The sequence below is a fragment of the Grammomys surdaster genome, unplaced genomic scaffold (assembly GCF_004785775.1).
Source record: "Grammomys surdaster isolate TR1022 unplaced genomic scaffold, NIH_TR_1.0 330, whole genome shotgun sequence".
NCBI classification, from domain to species: Eukaryota; Metazoa; Chordata; class Mammalia; order Rodentia; family Muridae; genus Grammomys; species Grammomys surdaster.
In genome coordinates this window covers 191,986-209,138 of record NW_021604749.1, presented here as the reverse complement: position 1 = coordinate 209,138, position 17,153 = coordinate 191,986, and the positions used below count along the sequence as shown (strand labels likewise).

Genomic DNA, 17,153 nt, shown 5'->3' with positions numbered 1-17,153 from the left:
CACTGTCAGTCATGCTTGACTGACAGCTCACACTCACTGTCAGTCATCTATAAAAATTACATTTAAGTCCTAGGAACAAAGCAATTCCTAAATGTGCTTGAGAAATGTGTTCTAACACAAAACAAAACAAAAACCACCTGTAACCTCAGCACTTGGGAGGTGGAGGCAGGAAGATCAGGAATTTGAGACGAGTCAAAGATATACAGCAAGACTGTGTCTCAAAAAACAAAAACAAACCAAAAAAGGTGAAAATTTATCTGAAGTCCCTTTCCAGAATAAATTCATATTAAGAAAGTGATATTTCACAAAGCCTTGGGTTGGGGGACATGTAATTATGATGTGTCTCATGAGGTATAGAATGGCCTTTAAACACATAAGTGCCCTAGACGGTATACCACTGGCCTAGCCTGATGAAGCCATGCTGGGTTCCTGTCCACAGCACTGTAAAAACAAAGCTACAGAAAGACTGGTGTGAGCCCTGGTGCAGAGTGTGAGCCCTGTCTCCTTTTCTCACCTCCTTCACATAAAAGATGATGACAAATTTCAAGGTGGCGATGGCAGGGAGGAGTGGGGAGAAGAAGGCTCCAATCCAGCAGATGGTCTGCCCATACACGATGCCCAGGACATTGTCCGGGATGGCGAACTCCTGCTGCCCCCAGCACTGGATCAGCTTAGAGGAGGCACAGTAGGTCACCAGGAGCCTGGAAAAAAACTAGACACGTTCTTGCGGGACTCCACAGGAGCCCTGAGGCTACGAAGCCACACCCAACAACCAAAGTCATTTCCAAGGCAAGTTTGAGAGTGTTTGAGTGTGTTCGTGTGTGTGTGTGTGTGTGTGTGTGTGTGTGTGTGTGTTTGTGTGTGTGTGTGCCTGTGTACACATGCTTGTGCGTGCAGGTGTGTGAATGCATGCAGAGGGCAGAGATTGACATCAGGTGTCTCCCTGAGCCGTGCTCCACCTGATTTTTTGAGACAGGATCTCACTGAACAGGAAGTTTACTGATGGGACTGAGTGGCTGGCCATTGAGCCCCAGGGAGCTCCACCATCTCCAACTCTTCAATGCTGGGCTCCGCACAAGCTGTCACTCCAGGCTTTACCTAGATACTGGAGATCTGATTTCAGGTCCTCATGTTTGTATGGTCAGTGCTGTACTGACTGAGTCATTTCCTTGGCCCAATATTTCTTTAAAAGATGTTAATTTCATGTGTGTTTGCAGGTATATATGTATATGTGCATGCATGCGTGTATGTATGTATGTATGTATGTATATATGTATGTTCGTTCTTAGGGTTTTGTTTTATTTTGTTTTTGAGACAGGGTTTCTCTTTGTTAACAGCTCTGACTGTTCTGGAACTTGGTAGACTAGGCTAGCCTTGAACTTACAGAGATGTGCCTCCTCTGCCTCCAGAGTGCTGGGGGATTAAAGGTGTGCATCACCACAGTACCTCTGTATGTATGTACAAATTTTCAATAGCACAGTATAGAGGTCAGAGGACAACTTGTGGAAGTCAATTCTCTACTTCCACCATGTGGTCCCAGTGAGCAACCTCAGGTGGCGAGGGTATAAGACCAGTGCCTTTACCCTCAGAGACATCTTGCTGGCCTTCAAATTTCTTTTTCTAGTATCTAGCTTTAGGGTTCTCTAGACTTCTAGCCCACATCTGAATGATCTGGTTAAGATGTCCCAGGCTGGTCTAGAATTCAGGATGTTCCTGCCTCAGCCTCCCAAGTGCTAGAATGACAGGCCTGCATTGTCACACCCTAGGTGCCTTGACTGTGGTAGGAAGACAATTTCATCTAAGACTCCTGGAAGGACACAGTGACAACAGCAGTAAGGGGCGCAATGGTGATGGTCATTTTCTGTTGAGCTCTGTGCTCCGGGGTGTTCTCCTTGCTTCGATCTGTGGTATCTTCCTTATTCTCACAGAAAGGCTATGAGGTGACCCTGCTATCATCCTTCCCTGTCTCAGGTAAGAAACTCAGTGTCTTGTTACAACTTGTTCACGGTCCAGCAGGAAGATGGTGTGAACCCCGATCCAGAAGCTGCACCTAGTGTGTCTGCCCTGGCAGGGCCTTGACAGCATCAAGTGCAGGAAGTCAGCACAGGAGGCCTTGTGGGAAGTGGCACCATCTCCACCCCGGGTCGCACGGTACCACCTAAAGATGTGGTGGCTGATGCTGCTACTGTGTCAGCAGTCTAGAGCCATTGAGAGCCACCAGATGTGAATGGTTCCCCAGTGTTGGTGGGTCACCCAGCACTTGGGAACAGGAATGGGTCAAGAGCTTCCCGTCATAGAGCGGGAGGCAGCAGGGACCACCACACTTACTTCCTAGGGAAATCCACAAACAGCGTCACAGCCAGGATGATGATGAAGTCAAAGATCATCAGCTTGTACATTTCCTGTCCCACCTGCGTCTCCCAGCACTGAAACCAAGACATGGAAATACACTAAAAGACCCACTCCCAGCACAGGGAGCCAGCCTTCTGTATCCTCAATCCCTACATCTCTGTTCCACATGCTCCTGCACAGACTTCAGTATCTAAGCCCTTGACCATGCCTGGCATGGGGCCAGATCTGCCTCACAGCTGGGAGCCCAGGCCATGGCTCACCGGGTAGAGTTTCTGGTTATAGCCGCAGAGTTCACACGTGCTGTCACCACAGGATGTGATCTTGGATCCCAGCGTGAACACCAGTACACAGATGGTGGCCAGCCGCATAAAGACACACCTGCAGGGAAGAGGGGAGGGGAAGACGGGCATCAGAGCTGGCTCCCTCTGGACCTGACACCGAGCAATACAGGCACCTTCCTTACAAGCAAACCCAGGCAGAGATTCCACTGGGGATGATGAAGGAAAGCTCTGGAAGTGGGTGGTTGGGATCTGGCTTAAAGCCAATAAACTGTACACTATAAACGGATCAAATGGTAACTTCATGTTATATATATTTTATAAGTTTTAAAATGTTAATTTTTTATTATTTATGTGTATTTGTATGTGTTTGTGTGTAGCTATGTGCACACACATGCAAGTGCCCATGGAGGTCAGATGCAGACATGGAATCCCTTAGAACTGAGATTACAGGCTGTTATAAACCACCTGATGTGGGTGCTAGAACCTAAACTCAGGTCCTTTGCAAGAATGCCTAACCACTGAGCCACTGCTCTAGCCCCTACAAGTTCTAGAGCAGGAAAAATCAAGGCATGGTGGTACACAGAATTCAGCCTGAGCCACAAAGTGAGACCCTGTTTCAGAGTTGGGGGGAGGTGTTGGGGAGAAAGAAGAGAAAGAGGGGAGGGAGGAGAGAGAGAGAGAGAGAGAGAGAGACAGAGACAGAGAGACAGAGAGAGAGGCAGAGAGACAGAGAGACAGAGAGAGGCCTATCCAGTAATTAAGCCCAGCATATGAACCTGTGTGGATTCTAATTTGAACAAGCCCCCCAGCCCCTCCAGGCCCTACAGTGTCAGGGAGGAACTACATGAGGGAGGGAGACACAGAAGTGTGGAAGAAATCAGTATGATTGAAGTGCATTATAAACATGTGAAAATATCACAATGAACTTATCGTCTTGTCCAGATAAGTGACAATAATAAAATTCTCTCTGTCTCTGTCTCTCTCTGTATTGAAAATACAAAATACAAAAGTTTTCTTGGGCCTCTGCTTACTTTAAATATACGTATATGTTTTTAAGGTTCTAACATACACACACACACACACACACACACACACACACAGTCTGGAGTGGTGACTCAGGCCTGTAATCCTAGCACATAGGTGGCTGAGGCAGAGGTGGCCAGAGGATCCAGAGTTGGAGCCATTAAGGTCACAGTAAAGACTACTAACAGCCATTCTATTTCACAGCCACATATAAAGCTACCCAGGATAAAAGATAACTCCTTAGCCTGTCTCTGTCCCAGCTTGTTTTATGTCATATTGACACAAGCTAAAGTCATCTAAGGCATGGGAGGCTCAGTTAGAGAAATGCCTCCAAAAGACTGGGAGGTAAGGCATTTTCTTTCTTCTCTCTCTCTCTTTTTCTTTCCTTTCCTAGCCTTTTTTTTTTTTTTTTTTTTGGTGGTGGTGGTGTTCCAGGCAGGGTTTTTCCATGTAGCCCTGTCTGGCCTTGAACTCAGAGATCTGCCTGCCTCTGAATCTTAAGTGCTGAGATTAAAGGTGTGGGCCACCAGTACTAGATGGCATTTCCTTAATTAGTGATTGATGGGGAGGGCCCATTGTGGGTGGGGCCACCCCTGAGCTGGTGGTCCTGTGTTCTGTAAGAAATCAGGTTGAGCAAGCCATGGGGCGCAAGCCAGTAAGCAGCAGCCCTCCATGGCCCATGTACCAGCTCCTGCCTCTAGGTTTCTGTTCTGACTGGTTCCTGTCCTGACTTCCTTCATCGATGAACAGTGATAAGGCAGTGTAATCTATCATCAGAGTGTAAGCCAAATAAAGCCTTTTCTCCCCAAGTTGGCATTTCACTGCAGCAATAGAAACCCCAACTAAAACAGTCTCAAAGGTGAAGGATAAACTCAATTTCACATATTTGAGAAGTAGGAAAAAAATTATCCTATTCACGCAAAAGTACTTAGTCATTCTTACTCACTGGTGTGAACTCTGAACTCTGCCTAATACTGTTAATTCTGCCATCTTAGAACAGTATGTCCTTCTAAGGCCTCATCCTATATGTTCAGTTAATACAGAATCAAAGGTACAATACTGACAGGAGACTCTCAAGTCTAAGGCCCTTCGCTGCATAGCCAAACATTAATTTATTCATGGGGCTCATCAAGGGAAGAATGATTGTCAGTGTAGCAGGAAAATACGCTGCAATCTATTAGCAATGTCTGCCATGAGCAAGCAATGCTCTACCTGGCATGCGTGCAGGTAGGCATTACCTAAGAATCGTCAGGCGGATCTCAAAGCCTGGTGAGTAATCTTCGTAGTGGATGATCTTGGCAAAGATGATTGGGGTGATGAAATTGGCCAATGTAATCACAATGGATGGGAGGTACAATATCAGCAGGTTCTCCCCAAAAACCATCTTGTCAATTTCCTGGAGAGGTAACACAATGCACTGGTCAGCATACGTGGGACGGCGACGCTGAAGAGAACTCAACTATGCATGCTGAGTGAACAGACAAAGCATATTTATCCTCCAGTGTGGCTGGGAAACACAAGCTTTAGATGCTTAGACCCTCCCTTAGAGGCACATACACAGAGACCTAGTGCCATGATGGAAGACTCATGAATACTCTGGACATATTTTGTGAAGGAATTTCTGTGTGTGCGGTGTAAGTGGCCAATGCAAGGTACTGATTTGTAATGGCCATTCTTGCCTTTCTTTACAGTAGGTCACTTAGCCATATATATATAGCTTGAAAGGCAAGTTTCTTAGCCTTCCTGGAAGCCAGGCACAACTGTAACTAAATCCTAGCTGAGGCTGTAGAGCAGGAGTTTAAAATCAAACTCCGCATCTCATCCTTGAAGAAATGAGTCTGTCCCAGCCCCACCACTTTCCCTTTGGCTAGAATGGGGACGCAGAGGTGAACCAGCTTGCACCATACAGAAAACAGCTACAGCCTATGAATGGATGCCAAAGCCACAAGCTGAATGGTATCTGTGGTATACAGGTATCTAATGCCTAATCATTTATAGCCACTAGACCAATTTAGACTGGCTTTGTTGTTGGTGGTGGTGGTTTTCGAGACAGGATTTCTCTGTGTACCCCCTGGATCTCCTGGAACTCACTCTGAAGACCAGGTTGGCCTCAAACTCACAGATCTGCCTCCCAAGTGCTGGGATTAAAGGCATGAGCCACCACCACCCAACTTAGATTTTTTTATTATATATCTAAAAAAAGACTCACTATGGAGTTCTGACTGAGTCTCCTAAGTGCTGGAATTACAGGTAAGCACAACCACACTCTTTCCAACATGGATTTTTAAAATCACTGTTTGAGGCTGGAGAGAGGGCACAGGAGTTAAGAGTGTGTGCTGCTCTTGCAGTGTGCCTGGATTCAGTTTCAAGCATCCATAGCCACCTGAATCTCTAACTTCAGGGGCTCTAACACCACTTTCTGATCTCCCTAGGCACATGCAGCCATGTGCACAAACCCCGCCTCTTATAAATATCCTGAAATTTAAGATAAAAATATTTTAAAACACTGATTCTTTAGATAAACTGAGGCCCTGGCTATTATCTAGAAGACTCAGAGATAAATCCTAGGCAGCCTGGCTTAGATCTAAATACCATGGAAGAGGTATCCCCAAACAGTATTTTTGATGACTTCAAAGTGGAAACTGATCACCCGATTTTCAGTCCCTGTATCAATCAAACTTCTCTCCCCACCTGAACAGAGAAATGATGGTCGCACCTTCCACGCAGACCTGCAAGGCACCTTGCATACATCCACCAGAGTGAGAGATCACTGACTCTCGTGTTACACTTACTTTTTTCATGTGTTCTTGGGAGAAGGTAGTTGCTAGGTAGATTGCATAAAAGCATGCTGCTAGCACAGCCAGCACAATGCAGTTCAAAAACAGCCTCAAAGAGTAAATGCGGATGGTTTCCTCTGAGGTCCTTTCTGCTATTTTCTGTCGTATTCTCTCTTCTTCCAGATCTGCCTGAGGATCAAAGAAAACTCATTTGTGAGCAGTGGGAGGGGAATTTGGAAAATAACTCTTCATATTTCTCTTAAATATGTTGCCCAAGATACCTTCCCAGGCTAAGCCCCACCAGTTTTGATAGCTAAGGCTTATGGCAGTGATTCTCAACCTTCCCAATGCTGCGACACTTTAACACAGTTCCTCATGTTGTGATAACCCCCAACCATAAATTATTGTCATTGTTACTTTGTAACTGTAATTTTGCTACTGTTATGAATTGTAATGTAAATATCTGTGTTTTCTGGTTCTTAGGTGACCCCTGTGAAAGGGTCATTTAACCCCCAAAGAGGTCACTACCCACAGATTGAGAACCATTGGCTTTGGTAAGATAGAATCTCCTACTCAGGATTGCATTTGGCTTTGTAATAAATGTGTAAGCTAAATCAGCATTTATAATGGTGTGTGTACATGTACATATGCAGACTGTGCAGTATTTCTTTCTATAGGATATAAGTTGTTACCATTATTGTTTCAATTTTGTTTATTAATTTCTCATTTATTTATCTGAAGTTTTGAGGATTAGACCCAGGGCCTTGTGTATGCCAAGCCAGGATTCTACCATCTACCTACATCTCCAACCCTTAACAAAAGTTTTTGTTTTTGAGATAGCCTTATTAAGTTGCTCAGAACAGCCTCAGATTTTAGCTCTTATGCCTCCACCTTTCAAGAAGCTAGGATTATGGGTGTGTCCTACTACGTTTCTTTGTTTTTAATCTAGCCTGAAAGTCTCTGCTTTTAACAGGAGAATTTGATCCATTCATATTTAGTGTAATGTTAATAATAGATACAACCCCACCCACCTTCTTTCATTAAGCTTTATATTCTCACCCCCAACCCTTTTCTGATGGGCTTGACCAACATGCTATTCATTCTCTTTCTCTATTAATGTGAAAGTTTCCCTGTTATTTTTCAATTTCTTTCTAATCCATTATTATTATAGCATTCTCTTCATGTTTCTAGTACAGACAATGTTTACAGCAGCTATGACCAAGTAGGATATTAGTAAGATAGTAGGTGGAGGTAAGAAATCATCTGCTCTGGCCCCATGTGTGTCCCACCTCCTTTCTCAGTCCCAACTTACTAGCACCCATGCTTGGGTTAAAGGTGATCAGTCCAATAAGCTTTTTGCTATAAAGAGCTCTTAAAAACTGCAATGGCGAAGCATGCTGAGACAGACTGGGTGGGCCCTGCAATACCATGAAACCTGCAAACAGCATCCCCAGATCCAACCTGGCCAGTAAGGTCCCTCCCTAAGGCAATGCAGCACTCACTCTGAGCTCATACCGCAAGCTGCTGTGCTTCAGCTCGGCCATGCTGCGGTTGGTGATGCAGAAGTCCCATCCAGCGAAGATCTTGTTACAGTAACTCTGAAAGTGCTCCTCGCTCCGAATCAGGTTGATCTTGAACCCTTCCACCGACCTGACCCCGAAATAAAAGCATCATTGTGAGAACAGAAGCAAAATATAGGCTGCTGAATCGGTCTCATTTAGGATCTACCAAGTAGGACGTAAGTGTATTGCTGGCCCATTGTGACACAGACAAGTTTGTTCTGAATCCATATGGCAGCTGAGCAGGTATCTCACTGATGAAAATCATTGTCTTTTATCCATTTAATGACTTCTTTTTTAAAAGATATAATTCTTTTATGTGTATGGGCATTTTGCCTACATGTTTGCCTTGTGTACTATGTGAACACCCAGTACCTGTGGAGGCCAGAAGAGGGCATCAGATCCCCTAGAATTAGAGTTGTAGATGTTTGTGACCCACTATGTGGATGCTGAGAATCAAACCAACCCCAGTCCTCTGGAAGAGCAGCAGTGCACAGTTACCACTGAGCCATCTCTTTAGCATCGCCACTCATTAGCTTCTTTTTTCAAAAATAATTTCTTTATATTTATTTATTTTACCTTATGTATTTTATTTTTTGCTACAATGTTGAAAATTGAACCCAAAGCTTCTCCCAGGCCAGGTCAATCTTTGAGATAGACTACCAGCTCCTCTCCCCTTACAAAATTTTATTTTGAAACATTTGTTGAGGTGTCCCAGTTGGCTTTTAAACTTGTGATCCCCCTGCCACAGCCTCTTGAATAGTTAACAGGTGTGTATTAGCATGTATGGTGCATGGCCCAAAGTTTTAATTCAGTAATCTCTTGTGGTACTCACAAATACAGCTTCTATTGTGATCTGGCTATTGTTTAAAGAGACAATTATGAACAGTATTTAGAATCCCTTTTGGAGATTGCTCTCTTGGGAGTTGCTCTGTCACAGGCCACCAGGGACAGGCCTTAATGGTCTATGACCTGACAAACTTTTCACAAGTTTGGCAAATACCCGAGATACCTGAGATATCAAAGCCTTAAAGCAGGAAAGGTATATTTGTTTCAGTATTCCAGAAATTTCTATCCATGGTTGGCTGGTTCCATTTCGGGCCTAAAGTGATGGGAGGGCATTATGGCAATTGGGTGTGGAAGAAGAAGGGACAGAGGGAGGGGGAGAGGGAGGGGAAAGAGGGAGAGAAGAAGGGGACAGAGGAAGGGAGGGAGAGACGGAAGTACCACATGGTGTCCAGGAAGCAGAAAGAGGAAAGGGATACAGACAAAGTATTTTACCTGCTTCCTCCAACCAGGCCCAGCTCCTAAAAGCCCATTTATCTGTGAACGCCATCTATGAGATTAGCACCTCCTGACACATTTACTCTAAACAGCACCACCACCTGAGGGCCAATCTGCAACACCTGAGCCTTTACAGGGAATTTCACATCCAACCTCCATGACCCCTACCAAGGGCTGAACACACACTAATAGGTCCTCAACACCATCTCCTGGCCCTGACCACAACGGAAGGGTCAGGATTAGGTCTCTGAGTGGACAGAGCCAACAACACCTTCATAGATTTCTGTGCCTGTGACCTGAGCACAGACTCAGCTGCAGGCTGATAGAGAATGACGTGTTATTTCCCACCACTACCAGGTCTCTGCCATCACACAAACATTCACCAGAGGAAATCCTTGCTTTTTGATACTGTTCCTAAGCTATGGCTGTGTCCTTCTCAGAGCAGTCTCTCCCTCTTCCTCTGTGCTCTGTGCACTCAATTCCCCAATGATCCAATTAACCAGAATTGGTTTTCTGCCATTTGCAAGCCAATAGAGACCTAGTTAATAAAACATTCCCCAGCCAAGATAAAGCCTGTCAGGAAGAGGGATCTGGAAGAGGCACTTAGCACACTGAACTGCAGGCTGCTGCTCCAGATGTTAGCTCCTGACTCCTACTTCCTCCAATTCTTGGCTACAGCACACTCAATCCCTTCCCTCAAAGCCCAGCTGTGCTCTGCTCAACATTCAGGCCCTGACTTCCAGAATCTGAGATGCCCCCAGAGCTCATGCGGGTGAGAGGTTATGGAGCCTGTAGGATGTGGAACTGGCTTGCAGAGGCAGGTCCTAGGGCTAGCCTCCTGGTTATAGAGTGTTCTCTGCTTTCTGACCCACCACCATATGGACAAGCCTCTGTCTCACATTCTTACAGTTGCGTTTTCCCCACTGTGAGGGACTGAAATTCCCTGCAACCATAAGCGCAAATAAATCTTTCTGTAAGCATGTTTCTGCGCACTGTGTAAAGAGCATCCTTGTGTTCACTCAAATGATGATTTCTCTGCCCTGATATCTTGTTTCAAGCTGGACACGGCATTGTAATGCTTATGTTAAAACCCCCTGTCTCGGGTGTGTGTGAACAATGCTTACTGTTTATTCTTGGTTTGTCAATAAAAGATGACCAGCCAATGGCAGTGCAAAACAGAGAATAGAGAGGAGCTTCTGCCAGCCAGGGAAGGAGAGAGAGAGAGGAAGAGAAGGGGGGAGGGAGAGGGAGAGGGGGAGAGAGGGAGAGAAGGAGAGAGAGAGAGAGGGAGGGAGGAAGGACTGAGATTGTGAGATTGAGCCATGACAAGGGACGGAAGGAGTTCATGAGAGCCCAGCGGGAGCATGGCAGGCCCTACATGCACACATTATAGAGATTTCGGCTGGGAGGAGATTAGCTCAGGGGATTAAGATGGATCAATTGATTGTCCAGGTATTGAGGTGAAGCTTGAAAATAAATCTTGGTCTCTCTGTGTCATTACTGAAGAACTACCTAGGGTTCAAGAACATCAGCCACTATATTAATTTACTACAAACATTTACATTAAAACTAACATTTACGCCGGGCGGTGGTGGCGCACGCCTTTAATCCCAGCACTTGGGAGGCAGAGGCAGGCAGATTTCTGAGTTCGAGGCCAGCCTGGTCTACAGAGTGAGTTTCAGGACAGCCAGGGCTATACAGAGAAACCCTGTCTCGGAAAACCGAAAAACAAAACAAAACAAAAAACTAACATTTACATCTTTCCTCCCTTGAACTATCTGCATCAGGTATCTGGTCACAGCAGCAAGAACATCACTACACAAATGGAACCAAAGGTACACTTACCGTTTCACTATCCAAAGGAGGCTCAGGGCCAGGTAGGCGATCGTGCTTACCAAGTAAGCCAAGGGCAGATCATATGTGAAGTTCTGAAATTTTACACCATCGATGGTATAGTGTCCATAAAAAAGGCTGGTCTCCTCCAAGAATCCCTGAGCAAAGCAAGAACATGAGGTCAGGTGGGTCAGCTCAGGCAGGCAACCAAAGGCGGTATTCCTGACCCAAGGAAAGCACACAGAAGTGTCCTTGTTCATCCTGGAATCTTCCACACCAGAAAGAGGCCCAAGGAATATGGGATGCTCAGTTGGTATCTGGGGATGAGGTACTGCTAAAACCTGAGTGTAAGGAGCAGTCCCTTAAACAGGACCAACTCCATTTTGTAATAGGAAACTTGTAAGACATGTCTGGACATGTCTGGTACTTGTAAAGGCAAGTCTGGAAATGAAGCTGTGCTGAGATAACCAGACACGAGTGGTTATCTGCCATGTACGTCATCAGTAACTCCAAATTCAGCATAAAAGAGGAGCCTGTCTGAAGCACTTCATCACACTTGTAGCCATGACTGGCCAATGTGATCCTCCAGACAAAGCCTCCTCAGCACCAGGTCATCAAAGAGTTAACTGAGAGACCTATGCCTCCAGCTTCATGGCCAAGGGACTTCAAACCTACAGACCAATGCCTCCAGCTTCTTCGTGGTCAAGCACCCTACAAGGTCAAGTTATCTGGAAGCCACAGCCTGACCCCACCTTACCGGACTCCGGACCTGTAACCCAAAACCAACATAAGGACTCAGGTCGTATAATCCATGAATGAATGATTTGTCTATTGCTATGCTTATTTCTTTGGTAATTAGCAACTTATTATGTGTGTTAATTATGCATATTGTTAGAGGCAACCTATAGGAAATGTGACAATATCTTGTTGTAGCAATAACCTTAGCATTTGTGTTTGCTTGCTATGCATTATCATTAAAGAAGTAACTGAATTCCACAAACTCTCTGTATCTTGGTGTACTCTCTTCCCTCTCGAGGAGCTGATGATCTCACAGTCAAATCCAGTATACGATCCCTGAGTGGAGCAGGACCTGTCGCTCCTCTCCCCACGGGGGATTCAAACCCCTTGCTCGTAATAGATAAGAGACCCTGCTCGCGACACTGAGCATCAAAAATAACTGGTAAGTGCTGGAGAGATGTACGCTCTTGCAGAGGACCCAAGTTAGGTTTCCAGCACCCACAGCAGAAGGTTCCCAACCTTCTGTAACTCCAGCTCCGGGAGACCTGATGCCCTCTTCTGGCCTTCAAGGGAACTGCTTCATGTGCACATAATCTAACATAGACACATCCATATACACATAACAAAAATTAAATGTGTTTTTTTAAAAAGTTAGCTGGTAAATCATACTTAACTTAAAGTGAAAAAAATCTAGGCCATAACATCAAAAAGAATAGTTAAGAATAGGTTTAACACAAGTATAAATAGTATATTCTAAAAACAATGGAACGCAGTTGAATAAACTGGGGCTGTAGTTGAGTGGATAGAGTGTTGGCCTAGTATGCACAATGTCATAAATTTGACCCCAGCATTAAACCAAGGATGGGGACACATGCTTGCAATCATAGCACTCTGGAGGTAGAAGGAGATGGATCAGAAGGCCAAAATCATCCTTCAAGACACATAACTAGTTGATGCTAGCCTGGGCTACATGAGACATTATCTCAAAATAACAAAACAAATAAAGGAACCAATAAAAGAATTAAATGGAGAGGCATCCTGTGTTTTTGGTCCAGCACTTACACATTGACACTCCACAAATGGGTCTACAGAACCAGTGCAATCCCAATCTGAACCCCAGCTGACCTCATCTGAAATGACAGGCTAGTCTTAAGAGTTTAGATGCAACTGCAAGGGAGTCAGGGGCCAAAGCAACCTTGAGAAAGAGGAGTGAAGTTGGAAGTCTCGTCTCCAGGGCTTACTGCAAAGCAAACTCAAGATCATCCAGTGCAGGCATAAAACAGGCCCAGAAGCCAGGCATAGTGGCCACATCTTTAATCCCAGCACTCAGGAAAGAGGCAGGTAGATTTCTGTGAGTTCAGGGCCAGCCTTGTCTACACAGTGAGACCCTGCCTAAAACAAAATAACAACAAAACCAGATACACATAGCAGAAAAACAGAACAAAGCACCTCTGTATATCTAGCCGGCAGGTTTTTAGTGGAGGGGAAAACATGTCTTCTGAACAAACAATAGATACTGAGAACCAAATCATATAAACATCAGCTTAAAGTGGATCAAGGATCTAAGCCTTAGAGACAAACACACGAAAGTGCTGAGAAGTTTAAGATCAGTCTGAGCCAAACTGCAAGACTCTGTTTAAAAGTAAACAAATAGACGACAAAGTCCTATTTTTTTTTCATGACAACCATGTATTCTCACACTACCAGAGTAAGAAAATGTTTAAACAGAAGCAAATGTAGAAAGAGAAGACATTATACTATCCTCCACTCTCTCAAAGGCTGGACACAGACATCATAAAACCCTGTTCTCTCTCCAGATCCTTTTCCACATAGCCCCAGGTTATCTCAGCTCTCAGCAACCTTTTCCTCACAATAAAAGGCCACCACAGAGTATGTTGGTTTGAATGAAAATGCCCCCCCACAGACCCATAAGGAGTGGAACTAGTGGGAGGTGTGGCCTTGTTGGAGGAAGTATGTCACTGGGGGTGTGAGCTTTGAGGTTTCAGATGGTGAAACCAATCCCAGTCTCTCTCTCCTTCCTCGCCCTCCTCTTCCTGCTGCCTGTGGATCCAGATGTAGAGATCTCAGCTCCCTCTCTAACACCACGTCCACCTGCATGCCACCATGCTTCCCACCAGGATAATGGACTAATCCTCTGAAACTGTAAGCCAGCCCCAATGAAATGTTGTTTTTATAAGAGTTGCTGTGGTCATGGTGTCTCTTCACAGCAGTAAAACCCTAACTAAGAAACAGGGTCAAAGGGCAAGAGAGCCTAAAAAGTAAGTTCCCTGACTTCAAAAGGAGCCTGTTTTCAGAAGCCAGTCTTGTCCTCTTACCTCTGGCCCTCTTTCTTCCTGCTGGGCCTATTTCAGTGCAATGTGACAGCAACGGCATGAAATAAAGCCCATTCCTTGGTCACAGAGGCCACATCTCAAGAGCTCAAGAGCCAGTGGCTCTCTCCTGGGCCCAACAGACTCAAGCTACTCTCCAGAACACTAGAGAAAGTTCTTTTGGACAGGGTTGCTGGAGCCTGCTTCCTAAGTTACACATCTATTATGATCATGTGCCACTAACTGTCCTGCAAAACACTCTAACACATGTTGCTTTGGGGAATGCAACAAAAGAAATGGGGCTACTTAGTGAGTTCCTGTCTTGAGAAACCAAAGAGAAGGAGGAGACGGAGGAGCGAGGAAGAGGAGGAGGAGGAGGAGGAGAAGGGAGAGGAGAGGAATAGAAAAGACAGCAGCTCTGAGGCTTGGTTCCACAGTTTTGTTTTATTTTGTTTTTTAATGAGACAGGGTGTCACTATGTATGCCTGACTGTAGACCAAGCTGGCCTAGAACTCATAGAAATCCACCTGCCTCTGCCTCTTGTGCTAGGACCAAAGGCATGTACCATTATGATAAGTCAAGTTTAGCTTTCGGTAACAATGACTTTGGGCAACCTGCTGATTTGTTCTCATTTTCCCAAGCATGTATCTGGCATTTGTCTGTACATCCAGCACCCAAGTTGTTTTGAAGGAAACATTGACTTTGGAGATGTAAAAGCACCTCCCGCCTCCCCACAGTATTAAGTGCAATGGACAAATTCCAGGCTTTTTTCCTGTCTATTCAGAAAAGCAGCATGTTCTGCGAAGTGGCATTTTAATACTAGCAGCTTCCAGAAAGATGGTTTAATCTCTAAGCTGAATGCATTCTATCTGAAATGCCTGGAACCAGAAGCATCTGAGATTTCAGCCCTTTTCAGAATTGAGATTTCCCCCATAGAGTTCACCAGCTAAATATCCATCAGACAATCCCAAATGTGTCCCAATCTGGCTTTGGGGTTTTAGAGCAGAGATGTCAACTGCAAGACATTATAATCCAGGCCAATACAAAGGTAGCAGAGACCAGGAAAGGCAGCAAGGGGTATTTCCTGAACCCTAGTGGGAGGTCCAGGCGAGCCCAGGGCTTGCTGAAGAACTCACTGCAGTCCATTTCCTCTGCTCACTGTCAACGCTGACACTGGCTCTCACTGCTCACTGAAACAGGACAATGTCTTCTGGGGTTTGTTGTTGTTTTGAGACAAGGTCTCACTATGTAGCCTAGGCTGGCCTAACAATCCTTCTGTCTCTCCACCAGCACTCCAGAGCCCCATTCAGGACTCCGAAGTCTAAATCACAGGGCTGTCAGCGTACAGGTCCACAAAGGGTTGAGTTAACACTTACCGTGCCCGACAAAGGGTTGAGTTAACACTCACCGTGCCCGACAGCAGGTCTATGACGTAACTGTAGAAGTAGATGAGCCCAGAGCTGCTTATTGGATACAGTGTGCACTGAATGTCTGCAGAGAACAAAGACAAGGGTGCATGTTACAGTGTGCACTGAACGTCTGCAGAGAACAAAGACAAGGGTGTGTGTTACAGTGTGCACTGGATGTCTGCAGAGAACAAAGACAAGGGTGCGTGTTACAGGTCCAGCATGTCAGCAACTCACCTGCTGCAGTGTGTGAGCATAGGCCGTGGCTATATACTCAGACACGCCTGCTTGTCCATGCTCTGTCTGTCATTTCCTGCGTCTGATACACCCCCCTTCCTCTCCCGTTATTAGCACTTCCTTTTTACTTCCCACTCTCCTTTAGCACGCTCCTTCACTAAATAGCTTAGAGCTATCTCTATTTTTGTGCATTTAGCCAGTGTTTTTTTTTTCCATCAATTAATTGATTGATTGATTGATTTTTTTATTTATTTAAGTGTGTGTGTGTAACATGTTCATGCAGGTGCCCACAGAGGGTATCGGATCCCCGGGAACTGAAGTTATAGGCAGTTGTGGGCTACCTGATATGGATGCTCTGAACCACACCTGGATCCCCTGTAAAAGCAGTACATGCTCTTAGCTGCTGAGCTAGCTCTATCCCCTTGTTTCAGTTTTTGGAGACAAGGTCTTACTATCTAGCCCAGACGAGCCCCCAACTCAGTATCTTCCTAGCTCAGCATCCTAAACAGGATTATAAGGTATGTACCTCCCAGCGCAGTTTTTAATATTATAGTATTTGTCTTATTTTTAGTTATATGTATGGGAGGGCACATGCATGCAAGTGCCCACCGAGGCCAGAATGGGTCATCATATCCCTGCAGCTAGAGTTACAGGCAATTGTGAGCTGCCCACTACGGAGCTGGAACCAAATCTGAGCCCTCTCAGCAGCTCCAAATTTATTGTTCTTTAAAGGAGCTAAGTATTCGATAGAGTATTTTAATGGAGGAATAAACATCTTATCATTTAAATGGTCACCCCAGCTCAATACAGAAAGAAACTGAGGCCCAGGAAGGATAACTGACCAGAACATCTGGCCTGGAAACCTAATGTTAATTTTCACACAGTAGCAGGAAATATGTCTCTAAGAGACGGATACATGAAAAAACAGGAGAGCATTTGAGGCAACAATAAGGTCTGGAATGAAGTCTGGAGTGCCAGGCTATCTAAATTTTAAGTGACTTAAGATAGAAACAAAGAGAAGCTGGCATGCATAAGAAGTGGCTCTCCAGGGCTCTTCTGGGTAAGGAGTCTTGTGACAGGAGGTCATGGGGGTTTCCAAAGACGTTCAGAAGATCTGGGACCAAAATGGCTCCTCCACTGATCCTGGGATCGCAGGTTTGCAGTGAATGTCTGTGAAGTAGAGGAAACCCTCCCCATCTGTGCTAATAGGATCCCCAGGAGATCTGAGTTTTGTTGAGAATACAAAAGCCTAGTCCAGACCTACTGTAGCAGCTGCCACAAGATCACTGTGGAATTGCTATCACCCTCAAGCACGTTCTTTTCATAGATAACA

At 45.2% G+C, this 17,153-nt stretch overlaps 1 protein-coding gene across 1 annotated transcript in view; it reads right to left on the bottom strand.

Moving 5' to 3' along the window:
- Window positions 1-17,153, bottom strand: part of Tmc7 (transmembrane channel like 7) — a 47,595-nt gene that overhangs the window by 6,728 nt on the left and 23,714 nt on the right. Inside the window, exons 5-12 of the mRNA XM_028778229.1 lie at window positions 15,586-15,668; window positions 11,122-11,267; window positions 7,936-8,083; window positions 6,449-6,622; window positions 4,895-5,052; window positions 2,613-2,730; window positions 2,329-2,426; window positions 515-701 (exon numbers count right to left, since the gene is read on the bottom strand). Of these exons, the coding sequence (XP_028634062.1) occupies window positions 515-701; window positions 2,329-2,426; window positions 2,613-2,730; window positions 4,895-5,052; window positions 6,449-6,622; window positions 7,936-8,083; window positions 11,122-11,267; window positions 15,586-15,668 (1,112 nt within the window). The remainder of the gene's footprint in view (window positions 1-514; window positions 702-2,328; window positions 2,427-2,612; window positions 2,731-4,894; window positions 5,053-6,448; window positions 6,623-7,935; window positions 8,084-11,121; window positions 11,268-15,585; window positions 15,669-17,153) is intronic.